The sequence below is a fragment of the Chroicocephalus ridibundus genome, chromosome 12 (genome assembly GCF_963924245.1).
Source record: "Chroicocephalus ridibundus chromosome 12, bChrRid1.1, whole genome shotgun sequence".
NCBI classification, from domain to species: Eukaryota; Metazoa; Chordata; class Aves; order Charadriiformes; family Laridae; genus Chroicocephalus; species Chroicocephalus ridibundus.
Window position 1 is genome coordinate 13,604,937 of NC_086295.1, and position 22,557 is coordinate 13,627,493.

The following is a 22,557-nucleotide window of genomic DNA, read 5'->3' on the forward strand; positions in this document are numbered from 1 at the left end:
CCCAACGCTTACAAGACTGCTCTAACAGCCTTCGGGGGCAGTCTAGGGGTCTCTGGCCTCGTTGGTGAATACTTAATGTAAAGTGGAACTGAAATTCTGCAGAACATGCTTTGCCCTGGTGCTTCAGAGCAGGTCACTGATGTTTCATCCTCCGTCTGAGATGAGCACTTTAGTCTCAGCATGTACAGTGATATTTTTTTTTTAAATTTATTTTGCTTTGTATTTACATGCTGAGCTTATTAATACTAACAAAATACATAGTTTAAACCACCAAATTAAAAAATAAAACATAATTCCTACAGGGCTTACATGGGTTTAAAGCATCCCATTTATCAGAGCAGTATCTCTGAACATTGAAGACGTAACTCCTTGATGCTGGGAACAAGGAGCTGCAGGCAACAGCAGAGAGCGAGCAATATATCCCACTTGTCTCCCTTCATCCCTTTGAGAGGTCTCTTGTCCCGGGATGAAAGGCCCTGCCCAAGTCTCCACGTCAGTATTGCAAGTCTAATGCCTCCCATACCCTCTTCAGCAAGAGTCAGCTCAGAGGAATTATAGTTTTCCTTTCTGCAACAGTGGAGAAAAGCTTCAGTTTGCCAAAGTATATTGCATTTCCCAAGAAAACTGCCGTTTTCAAAATAATTAACAGCCATTAAAATTCCCCATTAAGTTTCGCCATTAGCAAGGGCAGGACCATTCGTCCTCTCCACCATGGTGAAAACTCTGCTTACTTCTGTATTAAACCTGGTTTTGTTAATGAAGCATTTTATTCCATCGTGTTCGCTTATAAGAGTGCTCCCCCACCAGCAGATCCCTCACAGCAGGGAGTTTTTCATTACGTATTTAACACTACAAGAGCCCAAGCGTCACGGGCCGCCTTTTAGCTGTCACAACCCAAGAAAGGCGACTTCCATCGTCTGGGTTTGAATGGCAGGTGGCCCTGTGCTCACTGCGTCCCTTACACCTCCGTATTTGCCGTCGGGGAGAGACGAGCCCCCTCGCGCCCTCCTGCTATGGCTGCTTCCGTGCAATGGAGGAGAAAAGAGCTAAAAAAACCCCACACTTGCAACATTAAGACAAGAGGAAAGCCAGGCTCGAGCTTTGCGTCATCTCCCATCGATTCCACCCTCCAATATTTTGACTTTAAAATCTATAGTAACAACAAAATGCTCTGGTAGCTAAACCCACCTTAGTAAGTTCATTAAAGTAATTAATGCTTAAGTGGCTGCTTACACTGCTCTGCTGACAGCACTAATTACAGGTTGCAGAAGTGGATCTCGGTGACAGCACGGGGAACCAGGAGCTGGGTTGAGGCTCGTGCACGGTACCGGGAAGACGTGCAGCCCCATGCAACCACTTGGGCCGCATCCAGCCCTCCCCTGCTTTTTCCTGCTACTAAACACAAAATTCAGGTTCTCCAGCACCGACTACAACTGAGCAACTTTGGTGAAAGAATACATCTTTTTCTGCTTACCAACACCCAGCAGAAGAGGTCCATAGCATCTTTTTCAAGAGCAAGTCCTTCAAGGACGGGAGCGGGTGACCAGGCCCTTACAGACCATTGCGAGGACAGGAATCAAAGCGCTCTGGTTCCTGGAGATGCCATGGACCATTTTATCCCTCGTGAAATGAAATGGGAGGGTCACACTCTCACTCACTAAACCAGGGGTACAACCTTCCTCAGACAAGCAGTCCTGTCCTTCAAACATGGGCAGGGATCCACAGCTCAGTGCGACTTGTGCCAAGAGCACATGTTTTGGGAGATGCAGGAGATCTGATCCTCACTACTAGGTCTGTGGTCAATTATAAGATCTCTCCTCAACTGTTTTTGGTCCTACCTTTGTCTGTAAAAAAACAGAGTCTTAAAAAAATTGACTACTTTCCAAGCAGCTGTTTGTAACAAATGCTTCTGGGATGTTTCCCACATTTCCCAGACTGAAGCCAATCCTACTCCAAGCCTCCGTTACCACCCCAGTTAGTGCTACAACAGAGAAATCCTCTTCATTTCTCTACATCTCATCATAAAGAGTAATTCCTGAGGAAAGGAGCCCACCAGACCAGGAGCATCCAACGAGGTCAGGATCTCACATGAGCAGCTGCAACCAGTTCAGTTGTATAATGGAAACCTGACCTACAAATCTTGAGCCAAATTCTAGCTGTTCTCCTTTGAAAAGGCAGCGTGTGAAAGCTGCACGCTTCTCCTGCCCTGCTGCTGCCAGCTCTTAGAGCCGTAACCTCTGGCTTGGCTCCACACTCCGACAGGACCATTGCCTTTCCTCCATCCAGCACACCTGGGAAGAAGGGGATCGCCAGCAAAACGCAAGTTAAAATGGGCCCTGGTTGCACAAGTTGGATAATCTGTGCAACCTATTACTAAGGGACGGAGCGTGTTTTGCTGGCCAAGATCTCCATGCATCACCACGTGCCTTTGGTTGAAGAACACAAAAAGGAACAGCAGGCTCTGGCACGACCTCTTCCACCTAATAGGGCACTGGGAGCACGGAAGCAAGGGACGGGTTCCCAACAAACACGCATCCCTCGCAGATCAAATGGCCACGTTCGGTGCTCTGGGGACAGAACAACTGCGGGGGCTAAAAGGAGCAAGATGACAATCAGGCTTGGCACGAGGCACGGATAGTTTTCAGGACAGACTGTATTAACCTCTTCACTGCTGAAGCCTCTCTCCGCCGAGAGGACTGTTCCTCTAGACAGCCCCAACAAACCAAATTGGTTTGAGGTGTTTTGTGCCTGGAATGCACCAACAGCATCGAAGAGACTGAAAAGGAGAACATACGCACCCGGGATGTCTACCAAATGAAACTGCCATAAAAGCGGAGGTGAACGCTCAGCACACGCAGGCGAGGTGCAGGCGAGGCCATCCCCGCTGCAGGCAGAGAGGAACAAATCACGGCAGCTGTGATCTGAAGAGTCACCGTGGCAAGGGGACAAGACGTAAGGCAATGCCACCTCCTCCACCCCAGCACCAGTCAGGAGAGCCCCAGGCAGATGGCAGCTCAGACAGACAGGAGCCCCAGGGCAGCTGGGCAAGACGTGAAAACCCTCCCTTGGATTTCTAATCCACAGTAAGAACCCAAGAGCATTAGAAAGAGCTTCTTCAAGGAACCGTGGGAGAAGCAGGAGCTCTCATAAAGAGCTCCTCACATTGCCAGCAGGTTTGGGATGCTTTGCAACCATCTGGTCCCTCCTTCCTCCACCCCAGAGTATTTAAATCAAGGAGTTTCTTCAGATAGTGGACTAGATTTGAATGACAAGGTTTCCTCGACTTCCTGGTGGGCAGTCCCTTCCTTTCCAGTACTCTTGCTGGAATGAAGGAGGAATTTGTTGCTGAGGAAGCCCATCCCCCAGGACTAACCCAGCAGCGAGAGACAGGGGCCAGGCTACGCAGACCCACTGACAGGTCCTATTTGGCCACGTTTCTGCACCAGCTCCCACCAGTCCACGTCACCCAGGGTACCGTATCTCCCCTCACAGATAACGCTTCCCTTTTCACGAGAAAAACAGCTTGATAAAAACTGCTGACCCCTGCTCGACTTATCGCAGGAGAGAAACGAAGCCAGTTTGGGGTCAGGAAGGGGCTACAGGAGGCCCTTTGGGAGATGCTCCTCCGCCTCCACCTGCCTTTCCAGACAGCCGAGCGCCGTAAAGAACAACAGGAGCACAGCGAGAGATATTTTAGACATCGCGTGCAGCCACAGAGGAGGATAACTCACTAAAAACCTAATTAACTTAACGACCGTAGCGGCAGCTCTGCGAAACCCAGGTGATTTCAGAGGACGCGGGTGCCTCGCTGCCGCTCTGCGTCACGGGAAGCGCCGCGGCCGAGCCCCGGCGCGGGGCAGGAACACGGAAATTTCCCCCCCCAACTATTCTTATCTTCTCTCACAGTAACACCAGGCTCCTTTTCAAGACCGGGGCCCGTTCAGAGCAAACAAACAAGCCGCTGCTGCAGTCGCTAAACCCCGCGGCGGCCGGGAAAGGGCCGTAAATCACACACACAGGCAGGGTTTACACACAGAAGCGACGAGGAACTCGCATCTGCAATGATTTTATGGAACACCAGCATGGATAATGGTTTTGTGCTCCTGGAAACAGGTGATTTAAATTCCAGGGTGTCACAGATTTTAACCCTGAGCTAGTTTTTCCTCTCTTCCACGCTCTAGCATACATCACCATTATTGGGAGAGCAGAACCCACAAAAATCCGATTTCCTGAAGACAGAGTACAAGAAAATGATGTTTTCTACAGCAAATCAGTTCAACAGAGGCTCAATAAAACATGATTGATAATTAGTGTTTTCTTTTTGACAGCTAGTAGCAATTGTCTTCTCCTTACATCTAGTGCATTTGCCAATTTAAAACTAATCTGTCCAAAAATGAAACAAAACATCTGGCAAAAGATTCCCAGTGAATATTGGCTAAGATTTACGAAGTTATATACCAGAGTGTCACCTGCTACAGAATCAGACAATTTAACAGTAATTAGGGTAGAGCAGAGACAGCCTTGTGGAAAGAGCCATCAGGCAAATGGAAAATGGCTGGGAGCAGCTAAATCAGTTTACGTTTCCCCTAACAGGGGTAGATCAAAAGAAAACTAACCCTATTAGGAAGGAGAGAGACACTGATCCAGATTCATCGAGCAAAGCGGAACAGCTATCAAGTGACATTTATGGCTGCTTTCCTTACCAGGGTCGCACAAAGCAGCCAGCGTGTACCAGCGGATCTGGCCCAGATTTACAGGTAGACCCTTTGAAATAAGGACACTTCCCTGCCCCCAGCTTACTTTCCCCGTTAAGCAGCTGCCAAACAAAAAAAAAAAAAAGAGGCCATAAAAAAAAGCCCCCCAAAATTTAATTAAATAGAGTAAGCGATGCTCATTGCCTGTTGGCAGTGCCGTTCTCCCTGCACCGGTAGCTTGTCCTCATTACGGGCAGGTCGAAGCCGCGTTGCCAGACCAAGGCTCTTGGCTCAGCCCGGTTCAGCCAGCAGAAGGGCCACGCTGGAGGGACTTGGTTCAATCACTGGCTGTGCCCATCTGGAAGGAGCTCCTTCATGGAGCATCGTGTGTCCTCAGGCATCCCGCTCCGAGGATGCACGCCGCTGTGGTTACGTGGTCCCTGACACAAGCCGGCGCTGGGACTAAGGCAGGGCATGTGGGTGCTCCCCCCGGGATGCTCGCAGCACCGAGACTTGCAGAAACACAATGCACGCACACCCCAGGGGCACCATGCCTGCCTTCCCAAGGGAATCCCAATATGGATCACAGATCCCAGTACCTGCGTCACCCGGGGCACCTGGGAGCCATCACCTCCTCCAGCAAATCCTCCCCCCTGCGAGATTAGCTCTGTGTTACGCACAGCTGCCACCACCGCTTACAAAGGGCTACTTTTAATTAAATGTGGCCACTCGGCAACTTGCTGGGTGCCTGGACTCCTGCTCCACTGGTCATTTGTTAACCACTACCTGAAAACCCTCTGCCACGCACAGCACGGCTACGGGGCTTCTCATTGACTACGGGGCCAGCTGGTGCAAGTGCCTCTGGAGCAGGACGCAGCCAGGCTGGCATGGTGGGACACCCCACAGAGCCCCTCGCACACCCACCCTCCCCAACCCCACAGGAACGACTCGCTCCGCAGGGGTGACGATGGAGCCAAAAGCTTGGAGAAGGCTTCCCTGGCCGTTTCCCTGCACGCTCCTGCCAGTCCCGCTGTTTTCCGGAGTTGTGCGCATCCCAGGTGGATGCACAAGCACAGGTACACGTTTGCTTTCCCCCGGCCCGTGACATTTTTGCTCAGGTTAAATGCCTGAGCCCACAAGTCAGCATTTTACACTATCACTCTGTACGCTGCCAATGGTGCCAAATCTAAAGAGGTTTTCATGGCTCCAGGAGGCTGTCCCAGTGCCAGGGGCAGGCTGCACCACTCCTGCGTGGTGGGTATCCTGCTCTGGCAAGACCTCCAGCCTTCCCTTCACCCACCCCACAAGCATTTCCACCAGCAAACCCTTTGCTAACAGCCCTCGGAGCTCTAACGATGAGACAAGTCGCTCTCGTGCAGAAGCGAGACCCTCCCATAGCATCGGGAACACACGGAGCACTCCCAGGCCCTGTGTGCAGGAGACACTCCTGCTTCTCCTGCTTCAGAGCCACCTCCTGTCCACCACGGGAAGGTGACCTCCCATCCATCAGGCTTTTACCGCAGCTGCGGAGAATTCAGACCTCTCAACAAGAGCAAAGGGGTTTCTGCAACAAAACAGCCAGTGCCTAACGTCCTCTCGTATTTTAGTGAGAGAGAATAAACGTAGCCAAGGCTTTGCCTGAGTCTCATCAAACCTCCATGCTCATGAACAGGTCAGACAGGTCTGAGACCTCCCAAGGGGCTGATAGCAAGTTGGATGTTATTAGGACGTAAGACAGAAACTGTTTGGGACAGGGCAAAACTGCAAGGCCAACTTTTCCCTCTGCAGTGTGAATAAATATCTCTTGCCCCCCAAGTCCCAAGACGCCGTGGCCTGTGGGTGACAAAGCTGTTATTTTTCTCTCCCAGTTACACAGCAACCAGTGCTGGTGCCTCATGTCTCACCCCCTCCAATCGGCCCGCTGGGTTTTGAAACCCTCTCCAGCATCCCAGCTGTGACATCCCAGGACCTCCGCAGGCGATGCTCCATGGAGGAGCTGCTTCCAGCGGGCACGGCAGAGACAGGAGAGCTGGCAAACAAGGTGCCACAGCAATAAACAGCGTGTCGTAAGGAGGAGTTTTAAAATAGATGTGAGCAGCTCAGTGGGTAGGTAAACAGGATCCCCCGTTTCTTTCCTGTTCCACAGCTGGAAAAGCCACAGCCCCTTCCTCTGGGAGGGGAAGGAGGAGGGTGGGGAGCCCATGGTACCAGGGCTGGTTTCCACAACTGGGTAATGGCTGCCAGAGGGAACCACTGCTCCCCACAGCAAAGAGATGAGATGATGCTCCCACTGCTGCTGGGCACTCCTGGTGCTGATCGGGGCAACCCCCAAGGGGGACAAAATGCCGTGTCAGTATATTCTAATAGTGTGGGGTAGGAGTCCTTAACTGGGTGGTCTTTACACCAGCATCCAACAGAAAGGAGCTGAGCATTTTTCAGATGGACTCTGTATTCTTAAGGAGCACAAATGCATTGGGTGACCAAACCAAACTGACTTCAGTAGAAGTTAAAATATCCAAACGTGTTTAGAGAGCTGTGCCAAAATCCTCAGGGATACACAAGAAGCCCCCAGTTAATGGCAGCCGAATGTGCTCCTGTCAGAGCTTGGTCTAGAAAGGCTGAATGAGCAACATGTTTCTGGAAGCTTTCAAACCCAAGAGACTGATACGAGGATCAAGCAAAGCCAGATGGCCAGACCTCTGTCTCGTCACCCTTGCCTTGCTCCCGGCACGGCTCCTTCCACCTCTCGCTGTCAGTCCCACTCCACAGGAGGAAATCAGTCAACAAATATTGCCCTTCAGCTAGAAGACAAGTCTTTGAATGTAAGCGAAACAAGAAATATTCCCTGTTGTCTTGTTCCCCTAAGGATAACTGGACAGATCAACGCTGCAAACATTCCCCGTTACTAAACACGTGGGAAATCTCAGAGCACTGAGTGATACAACACAATGACGACCCAAATCTTCAACCCCTGCTACAGATTCGATGCTGACCAGTCCTGAAATGACAATTTTCTTTTCTCTGAGGAGTGACGGAAAATTGCCACCGATGAGAATAATTTGGGTCAGGGGGCAGAGCGGCAGCTTGTTCATCGCTATTTCACAACCACATGATTAAAGTTATGGTAGAATAAGTTTCCTGTGAAAGCACACAGGGAATCTTGCTTAGATGCCCTTTAAGATGAAATTTTAAACTCACTGGCCCTTCTAATAAAAGCAAAATGGACTGCCAGCATCCCTCCATGGTCCGCTGTCACCTACCAACCCAGATACGTTGTGATTCTGGCACAGCATCCAGCAGCAGGTTGGAAGTTGACCGGTTACAGTCTGGACTGAAGCTTCATATCACATTCAGGACTCGCATCGTTGTTTTGACAGCATCAGCTTTAGGAGGAAAGAAAACCCTGTGATCAACTGCCTGACAAACCAGGAGGATGTCGCTGCAGATCCACGGGGACTGTCCTCCTTCACTGGAGCTCTGGCTCTTTCTAATGCCTACTATTTCAGGCTACCAAACCAAAATTTTAATTAAAAGAAGAGTCCCATTTAAGTTCCCGAGGAGTCCTGCTCTGGCCTTGCTCATTAAAGACAAACTGACAAGATCCGACGTGAAAAAATAAACCAGGTCTGAAAAGTTCGAGAGTCACAGAAAGAGTCTGAGCTCCTAAGTAGGTTGAAGCTCGCTCCCTGCAGGAGCGCCATACGTTGTCCAGCCCCAGGTTTCTAAGTCAGAACCTGGTCTCTGTAGAGCTGACAGACTCTCCAGAGGGTTAATCACAGCACCCCAGTTTGGATCTCACCTGTCTCCACTGACAGCACACGAGAATGGAACTCAGCATTGGTGGTCAGATGCAGAAAGTGCTCATCTCTCCACGTCCTTTACGCAGTGAAATGGCTGTCCTTCACTGCAGGGGCATTGCTCCTTTCCAGCTCCAAGAGACTGAGAGCTGGTATGGACTTCCTTGCCCCAAGCCGTTGGGCAGACCTTAGATATCCTGCAGAAACCTCAGCACAACAGAGCTGCTCCATCCCTGTCCAAGGACTTCATGTTTTCATTCCAGAATATTCTGCTGGTAAAATTTTCCTTTTATTTAAGTACATGCTTTTCTACCCATGGGATCCTTCAGATTGGGTAACTTACAGAATCACAGAATGGTTTGGGTTGGAAGGGACATTAAAGACCATCCAGTGCCACCCCCTGCCCTGGGCAGGGACACCTCCCACCACACCAGGTTGCTCCAAGCCCCGTCCAACCTGGCCTTGAACCCCTCCAGGGATGGAGCAGCCACAGCTTCTCTGGGCAACCTGGGCCAGGGGCTCACCACCCTCACAATAAAGAATTTCTTCCTGATATCCAATCTAAATCTCCCCTCTTTCAGTTTGACGCCATTACCCCGTGTCCTATCATAGCACTCCCTAATAAAGAGTCCCTCCCCATCCTTCCTGTAGGCCCCAATTTGAAAGACTTTGACTACACCAAGCCATCATGTCTCACTACGTTCAAGCCTTACCATTTCAACCAGAAGCATGCAAGATCAGCACTTGATCTCCAACCTTTGCTGCTCTGTATCAGACCAGAGTGGAAATAACTTTGAAGGCGCCAGAATCTCCCCCACCCACTCAAAAGGGTGGATGTTTCCAGGCAGATGCAGCTGTAACCCAGGACAAAATACAACCTGTGTGCAGATAACGCTGCTCTACTGTGGAAACCATGAGCTGCCAACTGGGTTAAAACATGGCTGGTGCAACCAGTGAGAATGGTGCGAGAATGACTTTCAGGTTAATTCCTGCTCTAGTCTTCCCTTTTAGAGGTGAACATTACAGCAGTAGTCTTTAGGAGGAAAAAAAAAAAGTGTTTTTTCTCATTTGATGGCTGGTTATGGTGGGTTTTTTCCTTATTAATAGGCTCTCTCTTGTCAGCCCAGGTAAAGGCACACCAATTGAAGTGAGAATTTGAAAATTCGCTACACAAATTCAGAGCTTGGTGCTCTTGCACTCAAAGCAGGGACCACTCCATTGTGCCACCTTCAAAGCAAATCCAGGCAGGGCAGAGGAGACCACCAGGAAAAAGGGAACTGAGATCTAGCTTGACATCCTTGGCCAAACCGACAGATGCCGCAAACTGTTCTAAAATGTATACGGAGCACGAGAAACACAACCGAGCAACGACAGCCAGTTTCCTACAGGAGTAACATTTACAGCCCGTCTGCCTCACGCTATCCGGGGAATCCGGAGGCCAAATTCGGCAATAAGCAGTTGCAAATTGCAGGGGCCTCAGTGGAAACTGCATCCGCTCGCTAGGAGCTGCACATGGGCTCTTGTTCCCCGAATTACAAGGAGCGCAGGGTGCTTGATTGCATCTTGGCTCTTGATTACAAAGGCATCAGCAGACAGAATTAAACAGTTCGCTTCCTGGCCTATTTAGCATCATTTAGGTGACGGGTTAGAGGGTAGGCAAGGCTGAGGAGATGTTTTTAAGAGCTGTGCCAGAATCTGATTTTAATTTTTTTTTTTTTTTTTAATTTTATTTTTTGTTAAGACGTTTGCAGTGGGTGATAAGGTTTCTCAAAGATCTGGCCAGGCTCCAGAGGAAAAAACAAGCAGTGAAAGTGTATGTAAAAGCAGCTCTGCACGAGGTTATAAGGCACCGCCTGAAGCAGCTGCCATAGCAACTGCTATTAAAGAAAGAATTAGAGCACTCTTCACGGAAGTAGGAAAACTCGCAGTCAATAAACGTAAGGATGGCATGCAAAGCAAAATAAAGGGGGGATAAATATAAGCAAGTGGGAAAAATATGGAGAAGTGAACAAGAAGCAGGGCCGCTCGCACAGGTATCTGCTTTCGTGTTGCGGAGATGCCTATAAATACACTAAGACACCTAACTCCAACCTCATTAGCAAGCATTTTAGATACAGTTGATCCTGCCTTGGGGCAGGAGGTGGATTACATGACCTCCCGAGGCCCTCTCAACCTCTATTTTCCATGATTCTAGGAGGAAGAAATCTACACCAGCTGAGCTGACCCGAATCCAGAAAGGCAGGAATTTAAATCTGGAAAAAAAAACAAAAAATAGATTTAATCCACTTTCAAGTTCTTCTTGACCAGGATCAGGGGCAGAAAGCGGACCCCGCAGCCAAGTTCTTCCTGCCTGGAAACTACATTCAACCACTGCGTTTTCAACTGCATCGGGGCAAAGCAGCCACGTGAGGTTTAGCCCTGCAAGAAGGCTTCACCTCCAAAAATATTCATTTCCCCACCAATATTCATTTGCAAAGAAGAGGGGGGTTTAGGTTTTAGGGGTTTTTTGGATTGGTTTATGTTTGGTTGTTTTTGTTTTTCTTTCTTTTCCCAAAATACATTTGAAAACACGGCGATGCTGCAAACCTCCAGGTACCAGAGAGCTCTGGAGCATGATCAAGATAACGTCTTACGTGCTTTTGGCAGAATTGGATTAGATATCACAACACAGCACCGCGGCGAGGCAGAGCCTCTTCTGTCGGTGGTCACAGCCAAGGTGGGAAGACAGACGACATTTCACTCCGGGTCGCTGCTGCTTCTTACGGAGAAGATACCAGAGGCCCCCCACTGGGCTGCTATTTATGCCCTCTGGTTCCTTGTTATTGGAGTGGGACAAAGCACGCAGTTAATGGGAGCGTAGGAAGCAGCACACACCTGGAAGGCAGCCAGGCAGGTGAGAAACACGTTGTTTGCAAGAAACCCCATGTCACAGAATCATAGAATCTTCATGGTTGGAAAGGACCTTTGAGATCATTGAGTCCAACCATACACACACACACACAAAAAAAAAAAAACCACACCAAAAAAACCACCACCAAAAAAAACCCCTGACAACCTACAATCTCTGCGCTTCAGAGCATGCCCTGAAGTACCAAAGCCCCCCGGGGTGAGGAGCTGGCTGGGCTGTAGCGTCAGCCCTTCCATGCCGTTATCCCATCGAGCAGGCAGCCAGACGTGCTGCTTGCAGTGCTTCATCCGACCCATATCCATGGCCATCGCTGCATTTCCATCCTTTGGTCCCCCTTGGGCGGATGGCAGGCAGTCATCACCCCCTGGGGAACATCACAAGGACAACCAAGCTGGGAAGTTACTGGCTAGAAAAAGCCACCGATATATCAGCAAGTATCAGGCTCAGATCAGGAAGTTCTGGCTTCGACATTTGGCAGCCTGTGGATATCAGTAAATAAGCAGCCATCCAAGGCCACCTCCACGTCATTGGAAGCCGACAGCCAGGACAGGGAAGGGAAAGGTTAAACACCAGCGATTTAGCACTTGGTTGTACGTACGAACATCTCTGGGCACCTGGTTGAATTAAGGTCCCATCGATAATCTGTCTTCAGCTGACAAAAGCCCCGACGCTCCCGGCGAAGGCGGCCGTGGCATCCTGAGCCCTCCCTGCTGTGATTTGGCCGGGCAGGTTTTGCAGAGCAGATGGTGACCTTACATATCCCACCTGCTGCACCTCGCATGCACAGCCCTAAGAGCTTCAGCCTTCACTCCCCACCGCCCAGATCTCCTTTTGAAAGGGAGCACTGCTTACTCACGGTTGTGTTAGAGAAACAACCAGCAACAATACTAATGAACCAGAGAAACGCCCAGTTTGCATTTAGGGGTACATGCAACCAAGGAGACACTGGTTCTGAGTTTCTCCTCCAAAGCACATTGTGGACAAATTTTAGAAGCCAACTAAGCGATTTAAGCCACTTCTCATAAGAAACAAAATCTGGGATTGGCAACAGTCATTGGACAACCCCTGTTTGATTTAAAACACCTTGAACCCAAATAGACCATCTTTACTGAAGGGATGAGTAGATTGAATCCAATGTTTACTCATTGTCTTGTAGTGCTCCTACAAGATACATAAGAAATATTGTCAGCGGTATCGGAAATGGTGGAATCTGGCACACGCGAGAAACAGAAACGGTGCAAAATTAACCCATTTCCATCACGCGAGCCGAGAACACGCGCTCTGCCGAAACAAGGTGGGAGCCAAAAGATGTGCCCATGGAGGCGGGGGCGGGCAGCCGGGTCTGGGGGTGGAGGTGTGTGTTCCAATTTTGATCAAAAAAAATTCCAGCCAGGATCCCTCCATCACTGTTTCCTAGCAAGGACAGTCAGAGCGCATTCGCGCGCGGGGTTTCAGTTCTTGTTTTAGTCAAGAAAAGCATTGCTTGCAAGCAATGGCTTGGGCGATGAGCCTTGCTGTGAATCGAGAAACTCAAGAGACACAGAATTTCTGGTCTGTAGGCATGGAAAGAGCCTGTTTCTCAACTCGCACATCTGGAAACAACCAGCAGCGATGCTCAGTGCACGCAACAGCCAGCGCCTCAAGAACAGACACCCCGGGATCCTTCGGAAAGGGATTACAAAGGGGCTTGACCCACTGAAACCAAAGCTGGGGTCACATTTTATAAACCTCATCTGAAGTTAAGGAAATACTTCATTTTGTTATTTAAAAAAATAATTTTTTAAAAAAAGTATTTCTGATCAAACTTTTTTGTTTCGAGAAAGGGTTTGCAACAAAACGTTTAGGTTGCCTGCAGATTTGGGGGAGGAGGGCCTCACCCCAGTAAAAACCTGAGATGGACTTTCAGCATCAACATCCAAAAAGAAAAGTTGGCATTTCAAGCTCTTATGCAAATGGAAATAATTTTCCCACTTGATTGCAATTTCAGGAAGTAAGAGGGGGGAAAAAAAAAAAAAAAAGATTATTTACTTGTTATGACAACAGAGACAGTTGCATATTCAATACTGTTCGTGTTCCCAGATGCCATCTAGTTAGCTGCCATATGCAAGCCACCCCGCGTTGGCATCGCATCCAGATTGCATGAAAAAGCCAAGTTAAACGTGGCCAAATATGTGAATCTGCTTTTGGAAGACATACCAACCACCATTAACAAAATTAACAAAATCCATGGTTGCCAAGAGCTCCCACACGCAGCTTCCTGAAGAGGACGGGTTTCATTTCCACACCTATGGAGTTCAAAACTCAAGAAACGCCTTTGTTATTTAACAGAAACTTTTCATTTCTGACTCGAGTCATTCCCCAAATACCCAGATATACACTCAGACCGCTGGTGATAAAAGAGATATTTTCTTTTTAGAGCCCTTCAAAGGGCACAACACCCAGGAGAAAAATCCTCTCAGACAGATAAATGCACTCGCTCGTAGACTTGGACACAGGAGCCCCATGTAAAAAGCTTCAGGAGACTAATAATGTGGGTGGAAAATTAAGGCACCTCATAAAAGGTTTTTAGTAACAAGGGAACAGATCACATCAACTTGGAAAGGTTAAAGAAAGCAATTTATAGACACTAATTAGGGCCTCTTTTTAAAGTGCCTTTGCAAATGACAAGGTTGGGTTTATTCCAGAAAGGTGCAAAGGGAGCGCGGTGGGAGCTGCCTGGGGACGGCTCCTGGGGGGGTTCTGCCACGCTCGTCGTTACCAACACTTACAGGAGATTTAAGGGTCGGCATGAAGGGAAACGGGGGGATGTATGTATACAAATAAGCTGTGCAATGCTTATACCCTCCCCAGGGAAATCTCCACACCGGCACTGGACCCGACGAGCCCCAAGCTTGTGCCCGCTGCTCTGCTGACGGGGACCGTTCCGCTGGATGCCAAGTCCAAGGTCAGCAAATCCAAGACTTCATTCACTTGCTGGCTCACCAGCCGTACGGATCTGCACGGTTAAACTGCTGCAGAAACGCTGCTTTATGCAACACTCTGGCTCTGACAAAAGTTCTGCTTGCAGGATGAAGTGCCAGAAGGTGGGAGCTGAAGGACTTTGCAGGGATGCTCTCCCGGAGCCATGGCCGGTGCCTGCGGGGAGACAACTCCCATCCCAGAGCAGGAGAAACCAGGGCACCTCCAGTGCTGCTGGAAGGTGACTCGGTCCTTCGGGGGCTTTATTTCTCCATTGGTTTGACGAAGGGAACACAGCTTACCCCCAACCTAATGCAAACACCTGCACCTTCTGCCACTCAAGCGGGAGCTCCCCCTGCAAACGGGCCGGGTGTGCAAAGGGACTTCCAGGCAGCAAATGCCACACGTCTGTAGAGGCAGCCACTTTACCCACCTCTGGGATCTCTTTTGTCAACTTACAGAACGCCAGCTCCTCTCCCCGCGCTCGGGGGCTGCTTTTACAGGAGCTCAGCGATGTAGAAAGACTCGGACACGACAGCCCTGCCGCAGCGGGGGATGCTTTCGGGGATGAGGTGCTGCCTGGGAATGGCGGTACCAGCCTCCTCCCCACTGTTTCGGTCCATCACCTTGCAGGACAGCCTCGAAGGGCCACAACCTTCAACAGCCCTCACAGTTTATTTATAATCAGTACGGTAGCTTATAAAGCATGGCTTTGTTGCGTTGTAAAGCAGCTCTCCTTCGCAGCCGTTAGAGCAGCCCGGAGGTTGTACGCAACACGGCCGCTCACCATCACCTCTGCCCATACCGCTAAGTCCTCCCCTTTGCACCGTCCTCCTGCAACCACGGCAGATCCTGCCTAGAGCTGGGTGGGAGCTTGAACATATTTCCACTCAAACCGGTGACTGTGATGCCCCTCCACAGCCTGCCCTGCCCGGCGCCTCCGTGGGGGTGCTCTGCTGAGGTCCAGTACGGCAACTGGGAGCGCTCTGCTGTCACCTCGGAGCTCACCCATGAACCCTCTGTAGATATTTCAGCTTTCCAAACCACAGGTCCCAGCCAGCACGCTGCAGCCCAGGGGGACGGCTGCCCTCGGTCTGGGATCATTGCCCATCACCTACTTCTCCCCAGCATGACTGTCTGCTCGCATCTGCCACCAGCGTGTTTGTGGCACGCTCCCTACCCTGGTTCTGTCAGCAGAGATCCAAAGGAGCTTTTAATAGCAGGTTGTTTGTTAAACCTGGGATATTTTGACAGATCTGTTGCAGAAGATGCGAGGAACAAGCAGGCAGGAGCCGTCACCCCTCTGCAGCTCCTGCCCACGCCAGGGCTGATGCTCCCCAGGAGCCCTTGCCTTCAGTCCTGCTTCACCACCACGCCGAGAGACAACACACCCAGCCACCCCTGGACTCGGCCATAGACAAACCTGGATTTCTTACATGGGAAAGAAGTCCTCTTCTCTCAGGCCATCATGTTTGCACAGCCAGAGAGGTCACAAGCTAGGTGGGAAGCTGGGGTGGCTCAGCCCGGTGGCCATCCATGGGGACGAGGGAAGGTGCTGCAGATACCCACAGGCGCACGGGAGCCGAGCAAAACAAGCGCTGCTCTTTCAATTACACCCGGGCAAGTGAAGCCAGCACGTCCAGGTCCCCAGGGACGCAGGGCTGCTCCCTGAAGGGCAGGGCAGGGTTTTGAACCCACCGATTCCATCCCACAGGGCTTGACCCACCACCTCCGTCAGGGGGGTGACACTAGAGGACCCCTCCCGGGCAAAAAGCCAACTCGCTATCCAACTCCGCTCTCTTTTCCCCGCCAATTTCATTGCACAGCGCCTACTACCATCCCCTCTCCCACCTCAGGAGGAAGAATGTTAAAAATAAATACAAAAGTACAGAAAAGTGACAAAGGCTGGAAAGGGCACACCCGCTCGGAGGTGACGCGTGCCAGCTGCACCCCCGGCTCCCTAACCTTCCTCACGCTAACTTCTCAACTCCTTCATCATTTATATTTCACCTCCCCCTCCACTTCCCACATGGAAACAAAAGATGATTCATACACCAAAATAATCACCCGGCACCTCCAAAAGCCCACAAATTCCCTCACTTTGGCCTAGGGCACCCGATAAGGAATTTCCCCACTTTGGCATCTGGGTTTGACTCTGTCCCCTCCTCCCTCCCTTTTATTCTGGTCCCACAGCACGGAGGGGGCACAGCAGGGACAGAATCTGCCCACACACTATTTTTAGGACTTAAATTATTGACCACAAATTTAATTTAAACACTCGATGCATCTGAAAAATCCAGCTACGCAGGGGAAGCGCCTATGGCGCCGGGGATACTGCCCCTGCCCTCTTCGGAGGGTGGAGAGGCTGATTTTCCACCGCGCAGGGCAATGCCTTGATCACATTTGGTGTAACCAGCATCGCATCTGACCGATGGTTAAAGCCCACTACCTGGCTCCCCTACGGAAAGAGGTCAACGCGATTACAGCACCAAAGGAGACCTGCAGTGACGGATTTTCCCTTATAGGAGGAAAAGAGTGAAGCTGTGAGCTGAAAGCTCGACTCCTGCACCCTCAACGGCAAAGTATCCGTGTCCACATGCGGTGCGAGACCGTGGTCCGCAGGAGCTCTGACACCAGCACATCAACGCTGGTGCCTGCACACACCAGCCCTGCCTGCGCACTGCCATCAGGGTGCGCAACCGTCTCCCCCGGTGCCGTGTTTGCAAAACGCCTCTGCTACTTGTGCGTCTCACACAAAATAAAAAAGCATTTTTAAGGCAGACAACGAAGCCGTTTTTCTCCTTCCAAACTAACCCCCTGGCCCAAATCCAAAACCAGAAGATGCAGAAAGCAGAATTACGAGGTTGGGCTTCTCGCAGACCCACTGGCCCCATCGCACGCCCCAAACCAAGCGCTGAGCAGAGGCACCACTGCTGCACGAAGAGGAGAACGATGAAACACTCGTTTTTCACCCCAACACAGCGACCTGTCACTTACAGGTGGGCAGCTGGGTACGAAACCCAAAGCCATACCCTGCCAGGCATCTGCCAGCGCAGGCAGAGGCGACAGAAGTCATAAATCTGTCATCTCAGGCAATGCCAGACACAATTTCACAGTAGGGCTCTAGTTGCCTTCGCTGCTGGGGCTCTCCTAGAGCAGCCCAGAGAGAGAAACACCAGTTCACTGGAGCAAAGAGCTGCGAGCAACTGTTAAACCTTTAAAGTAAGGAAGAAACAAGTAAAAGCCTGCAGTTTCCAGGGCATTATCACAGGCCTGCTCTCCTGGAGAGAGGCTACAAACGCACACAACAGCACAGACACGCAGCAGGGCTTGGCAAACGCTCCCAACACACCGCCCAGGCAGGCACCGCTGATGCAAAACATGCACTGGTAGGAGATGAGGACAAGTTACGGTGCACAAAAGGCCTTCTCAAAACGGGACATGACTTTGGGAAGATTCCTCACAAGACAAGATGAGGTTCTTGCCTTCCACCCACGTACCAGGCAAGTATATACTGCTTCTTGTAAAGGATGCTGGAAACCAGAGCAACATTCACCAGCGGAGATGCAAGTCAAGAGGACAGGTTTTCTAAGCATCTCCTCTTGTCTCTGCCATGCCAAGGGACGAGGAAGATCACACCAGTTTCACTACCTGGCAGAGTGGCAACCCCAAAGGCTGCTCCAGGTCTCCTACAAGAAATGTTTTTACTTCTCTGCTAAGAATTTGCCCTTATTTCACAGTAGGGTTGAGCCCACTATCTTGACATGGACTTTATGAGTAGTGGTACAGCGTGATTGGGTTGGCTGGAAACCAGGCAAGGATGGCGCTAAACCCCAAAGCATTTAAGAAGAGGGGAGCAGATGGATTTATATCTCTTACAGATATCCTCAGCAGTGGGAAACCAAATGGCTGCCCGCTGCTTATAGTGGCAGGAATGGGAAAATAGGTGACCCAAGCTCTCTTCCCAGAGAAAACTTATAAAAAAGGATCACTGCGTTGGCAGGGAAGTGTTCTGCATGTCATTCATGAAAACCATAGGAGAATTCCAGTGTTCATTGTAGGAAGAGAAGCCCAATTCTCTCACTTGGGAGAGTAGCGAAGGCCGCTTCTGGGGTCCTTTTGGCAGGGCTGAGGAGCCCCCACGGCCCAGCAGCAGCGCTGGTGGAAGCTCCAAAGCTCAGCTCAGCTGCCCCATTTCCAAGCCACTACCAGAGCCCTGGCTCCCCACAGCTCCCAGGTTTCCCACCGTGCTGCGCTGAAGCTAATGGCGATTGACTTTAGACGTTATTTTTTTTTGCTCCCTTCAGTTTTTGAAGCAAAAGCAAAGCGTTTTCATCCACGTTGAAATGGTGCAATTAAACCACTTTCTGAACAATTTGCAGTTCTCTTCTATAGGATGCATTAAGCAAAGCCACGTTTTTCAGTATTTTGAATAGGGAAAGAATTCATACATCCACCTAACTCTCAACCCATCCCCCCGAGCAGGGAAGCTGAAGAGATTTACACTGACATGTAAATCCCTGCAACAGACTTCTATAAAACCACTAAAAGAGGCACACCCAGAAGGCAAAGAAGTGTTTCACGCCTTCTGTAAGTAGAAAGTGTGAAAAGGAAAAAGATGAAAGCTGCCTCCCTTTCCCCAGATCTCAGCCATAACTCCTGCCCTATCCTGGCATTCCTGCGCCCACTCCTGAGGTCAATGTAGGTAACGCTGGTGTCACACAGGGCTTTGGGACCCCCATAGCTATATCACAGATGGCAACACTCTGGAGACCAACATCACGTCAAGGGTAGTCCAGTCCATGGATGTCTCCGCACACCACGGCACTACGGACCTCACACATAGCCAGACAAAGAAATCACCAGATACAAGTGCCGTACCTTCCTCCAAGTCGTTCCTCAGAGAAGCCTCCAGCAGAGCAACGCTGGCTTCAAAAGACACTTTCTTTCGGTTAACAGCATTTCTCTTCTTTTCGTGCTTCCGCTTCTTGTGCTGCATCTCCTTCTCGTACTGCGCCCATTTCTTCAGCTGCTGAGCCCTCCGCTTCTGGGCCGCCCGCAGCCTCTCCAGCGTGGGCACCTTATCCAGCAGCTGCAGCTCTGTCAGGAGGTCCACGTGGGCATCCATCGCTTCTGCTGAGATAGCGGGGATGAAGGATGTCCCAGTGGGAAACGATGTCCCACCGCAGGTCCTCTGGATCACAGCCGCCTGCTGCTATACCAGCATCTTGAGGCTGAGGTGGGAAGGGCCCATTGCAGTGCCTGATGAGAATACGGTGGAAACCTGAAAAGCGGAGGAAAGTGTGAGGGATCGAGTCTCATCATTTGGTGCAGACAAGCAACTAAGACCAGCCCACTGGAAAACGCGACAGGCAATACTTACCATCTCAAAAGATAGCTCGCTTCATTGTGCTTTAATTGGTTCGTTGTTGTGATTCTACCCCCCACCCACTCCAAAGAGCCAAGCAAAACCCTTTTGACTAAGCAGTAGTTTTAGCGTGCAATTCATTCACCTCTACAGTTCAAGTTAGCCCTCTCCTATGAGCAGAAGAAAGTCTTAAGGAGCAAAGATCTTCCATAATATTTCACATCATGCCTCAGACGACTCAGGAGATTTGAGTACGGAGACACATCCTCCCCTCCAGCTGGTCCCTTCCAGTGCAACCATCACCCCTCGTTACAGGCATCCCCAATACCGCAGCCAGGACTGATGCACACCAGCAGCTGCCTCCCTGAAGCATTTTGGTCTGAGCAACAAAGCACAGGGCAGAGGGGACCAAGACTGCAGCGGCAGAGCCCAGGGAAGCCATGGACACCAGACAAGGCCATCCCAGCACAAACAACCCAGAGGCTGGAAATGCATGGGGCCACCCATCTGGCACCCCGAGGCCAGGCAGGTTTTCCCAGAGGAGCTCTACCCACAAGGAGCATCATCTGCACTCTTCTACTTCATCCATAAGTCCCTTCTCACCCCAGCCCTAGCCAAGGACAGACGGATAGGACATGGCTCCCAGGGAGGTATTACTAACACTTAAACTGCCTCAACTACTAAGACATGGGGTTTTGTGTTCATTTCTCTCTTTAGGTTGTGTTTTTCGTTTTGGGTTGGGTTTTTTTTTTTACCCACCACTCACTAGCTCGTTCTGGTTTTGCTGTACGGGCTTCACAAGCATAGCAGTGAGAGCAGTTAAATCACAGCCCCGGACTCTCGGTATGACCATGACGATCAGAGACCTCAGAGAGCAGCACTACCCGCAGGGCGATCGGCCGGGGGAAATCAACCCATGGCCAGCAACCCCATCACCTGCTGCGCAGGAGGAGGAAATGTGTCGCAGAGTTAAGGAGCGGTCCGACAGGGAAAGGTACATTTGAACTACAGCCAATGTCACGAGCACATTGAACGAGTCCTTTGCAAACAGACCCGTGCAAAGCACATCGAATGGCAAGGTGAGCCTGCCAAATGGAGGTAAGCCGCAAATAACCACGCAGGAGATGAGAGCTCTCACGGTTCAGCTGGCTTGGAGAGGGGAAGGGAAAAAAAAATAAAAAAAAGGTTGATGGGGAAGGGAGACCATGGAGAGCTTAAGTATTCACAAGCACCTGAGAAAGCCCCAACAGGGCAGCTGAAGCCATGCCTTGCTCAACTCTCCTGCTCCAAAAGAGAGGAAGCAACGGTCTTGTACGCAGTGGATGCAAAGCATCTGTGGGAAAAATAGCAGCAGAAGAAAGGGCGCTAGACCTAGGTGGGAGAGGTGGTGAGGGTACCAAACCTTACCCCATCCACCCAAGCCAGGAAGAGCCACCATTCGTCCCTCCTCAGAGGGCGAACAGCCCAAATCGTGGAAGATTATTCAGAGGAGCTGCAGGGAGACGTCCATGCCATGCAGCACATCCACCACGTCCCCGTGAATTGCGCAAGGCTGAGACATCTATTCCTTCCAAACATCGCTAGAGACCTTCCATGGGGGTTTGACCTTACCTATAAATATCTGGGCAGACTGACAGCGGGGCACGCCATTTCCTCCGCGAGATAATTGGTTTGAGAACTGAAAACAAACAAACTCAGCCAGACCACACAGGCAGGTCCCGGGCACTCGCTTTATCCAGTAAATGGCCAACAGAAGGCCAAGGGCAGCTTCAGCAGAACCTGCAAAGCTTATTTTGAGGGTTTCAGGAGCGACCTGAATATAAAAGCCCCTCTTCCATCCCATAAGAACTTAAGATTGCAAAAAAATGCTTTAGTTCCAAAATTAGACTAACCCAAATCCTTGCAAAAGTTTTTCATAAGAGACATACTTCCTAGACATTCAAACACTTGCCCAGGATGGAAGACATCAACTCAGGAGTTTAGCCGGCCACTGGGATGCGAGGGAAGAGTGCCACCACAGCTCCTCCATGGCACGAGAGCCCCGCGCAGCTCTCCCCGGCCCCTGCCCGCAGCCCCCACCAGCTGGGACTCACCGCGGCCCCCACAAACCCTGCTGACAAGAGCGGCGTAAACGCAGCCTGCTTCCCAGAAAGCTTTATCGTGGGGCGGATGCATTTCCCAAGCGCAGGCACTTGGCTGGAAAGCTCTTCGCCACCTCTGGTGAACTCCGCTCCCCTCGCGGGCGTTCCTGGGGAGGTATCTTTTTTGGCGATCTCCGCTCCAGTAACACCGGCTGCAGATCTGAAGCCCCGTTCACAATACCCCGACGGAGGGGAGATAAGGGCAGGAAATGCCTCTCGGCATACCACACGCGGCACTCCCACCCCGCTGCTTTTCCAGGCCACTTCTGCCATTGTTCGCTGAAAGATGAACAAATATTTTCCAAAACACACCTGAAGTAGAAGCGAGGAGCTCATTCTGCAGGCTTATTAAAGCAAAGAAACCTTATTTCAGTGTTTCCCTGTTTCCTTGAAAAAAAGCTGGAAGCTTTCTCGGTGGTATTAGGACTGCACCTTGGAAAGAGCAACAGGATTTGATTTATAAGGAGAGGAGAAGCGTGGCTTGCTCTGCTTGCTCGTGTTTCAGCTTTCCTGCATGCACATGGTCCTCCAGAAGCTCACAACAGAACAAAAGGGAGATACGAGCGGCCTACAGAGGGGAAGGAAATGGGGAGGGGAGAGCAAGGAACACCAAGATACATCTTCTGGAAGTACCAGACACCAGCCTCTCCTCAAACCAACCAGCAAATGAACCTCTAAAGGAGCAGAGAGG

General features: G+C 50.6%; 1 protein-coding gene across 1 annotated transcript in view; it reads right to left on the reverse strand.

The window, feature by feature from the left end:
* Nucleotides 1-22,557, reverse strand: part of PPP1R16B (protein phosphatase 1 regulatory subunit 16B) — a 66,883-nt gene that overhangs the window by 28,160 nt on the left and 16,166 nt on the right. Inside the window, exon 2 of the mRNA XM_063350052.1 lies at nt 19,239-19,641. Coding sequence (XP_063206122.1) covers nt 19,239-19,485 — 247 coding nt within the window. The 5' untranslated portion in view covers nt 19,486-19,641. The remainder of the gene's footprint in view (nt 1-19,238; nt 19,642-22,557) is intronic.